The sequence below is a fragment of the Myotis brandtii genome, unplaced genomic scaffold (genome assembly GCF_000412655.1).
Source record: "Myotis brandtii unplaced genomic scaffold, ASM41265v1 scaffold902, whole genome shotgun sequence".
Taxonomy (NCBI): Eukaryota; Metazoa; Chordata; class Mammalia; order Chiroptera; family Vespertilionidae; genus Myotis; species Myotis brandtii.
This window is the reverse complement of record NW_005371709.1, coordinates 3612815-3614643: the sequence shown is the minus strand read 5'-3', so window position 1 is coordinate 3614643 and position 1829 is coordinate 3612815. Positions and strand designations below refer to the sequence as shown.

The window sequence follows — 1829 nt, the reverse complement described above, 5'->3', positions numbered from 1 at the left end:
TATTTTTATTGATTTTTTACAGAGAGGAAGGGAGAGGGACAGAGAGTCAGAAACATCGATGTGAGAGAAACATCGATCAGCTGCCTCCTGCACACCCTCTATTGGGAATGTGCCTGCAACCAAGGTACATGCCCCTGACCGGAATCGAACCTGGGACCCTTCAGTCTGCAGGCCGACGCTCTATCCACTGAGCCAAACCAGTCAGGGGAAGCTACATAATCTTTACTTAGGATAATCTCCTTCAGTTACTTCCTTGTAGCTTAACCTTGGAATGGAGATAAGAAAGGCCCTAACCTTTGGAATAGAATGGATAGGATTAAAATCAACTGGTATAAATATAGATGTAACAGGACAATAAAGAGGGAACCTGGCTGTGATGATCAACTGAACGCTGCCTCCGTGTCATTCCTTCTTTGCCGACTCTGTCCACACCTTTGGGAATCCCTGGACCTGCTGGGGATGGACCCCAACAGAGAACCTGTACTCTCAACCACCCATGAGTGTCACCTTCTAACTTGTTTCAACTTGGTCCTTCACCAGGGCAGGTGACCAGCTGTACCAAGTGCCTCTTTGGGACCTTCCTCTCTGTCCCTGCAGAAGGCATCTAGTCCCTCTGCCAGCCACGTACTTTTTAGTGGGGACACATGTGCCCCTGCCACTGCCTTGCCTGGTCCCCAAGGTCAGACCTGTTGCTCGAGGGAAGCATGGGATCTTAGGGCTTGTTGCAGTCTTTAGGGAGGGGCAGAGAGACAAGAGAAAGGGACCTATGACCAGAGGAGGGGGAAAGAGAGATGGCGATGCATGCAGGTGGCAGGAGGGACTGTGGCACGGGCTCTCTGGCGTCGGAACATGCTCAGAAGTAGAGGCTGGGAGAGATGGCAGCATAAGGGATAAACCTATGCGTGCTGCCTCCCACAACAACATTGAAACTATAACTATAAGATAAAACAGCTATCATCCAGAACCACGGGAAAGCTGGCCTAGTGGAAGTTCTACAACTAGAAGGAAAGGAATAAGTGCATTGAGACTGAGTAGGAGGTGCAGAGGCGCCAAGAACAGAGGTACGAAGGCACACGCGAGGTGGCTGCACCTGGATGCGCGGTTTTTTTCAATCGGAAGGGGATACAAGCTCTCAAATGCACTGAGCTCATTTAAGGAGAGATTCTGAGGTCCCAGACTCCTACGGGGAGAAACTGGACTGTCTTGCAGTGGTTTGGAAAGCAAGGGTGGCCTTCTCGCAGGGATCATTGTTGCTGTTGGGGCGTGGCACTTGGGGACTCAGAGACTGGGAGTCAGACTCCGAGTCGAAGTTGCGGAGACTCGAGGAGTCACGGAGATGCTGACGACAACCATTGCTGTATGCTCCGCCCTGGTGATTCTCTGAGACCCCGCCCCACTCAATTTACATCCCCACCCAAGCTGTGCCAGTGGCCAAAGGAATCACCTGCGCTTTTGCAGCCTAACCCAACAAACTGCAGCTGGGTCAGAGTGCTCTAAAACTTCCAAATTCCAAACAAATAGGAGAAATCTGTTGATATAGTAGTAGCTCCTGCTGGGTGGACCCACACAGTGGTTGACTTGGAGATCCAGGAGCCAGGGTACCCCTGGTCAGATACCAGATTTCAACTCCTCACATCCATAAGGGACACACTCAAGAAGCAGACTTAGTGAGCACCAAAGCCCCACTGAAGCAAGTCCTGCCCCATAAGGGTGTCTCCAACACAGCAGTTCTTCCACTATAGACACAACGGGTCCTCACAGTCAGCCAAAAATGCGGAGACAAAGAAACATGTCACAAATGAAAGAAATGGAGGAAAGCAAACTAATGG

The 1829-nt window shown here is 50.7% G+C and overlaps 2 protein-coding genes across 4 annotated transcripts in view; one reads left to right on the top strand and one right to left on the bottom strand.

Annotated features, from left to right (window-relative positions):
• The window catches only part of LOC106724607 (heterogeneous nuclear ribonucleoprotein A0-like), a 2224-nt gene extending 1616 nt beyond the window's left edge, over positions 1 to 608 (top strand). Inside the window, exon 2 of the mRNA XM_014532621.1 lies at positions 541 to 608. Coding sequence (XP_014388107.1) covers positions 541 to 608 — 68 coding nt within the window. The remainder of the gene's footprint in view (positions 1 to 540) is intronic.
• Positions 1 to 1829, bottom strand: part of BLNK (B-cell linker) — a 72801-nt gene that overhangs the window by 57389 nt on the left and 13583 nt on the right. The gene's annotated exons all lie outside the window — the stretch shown is intronic.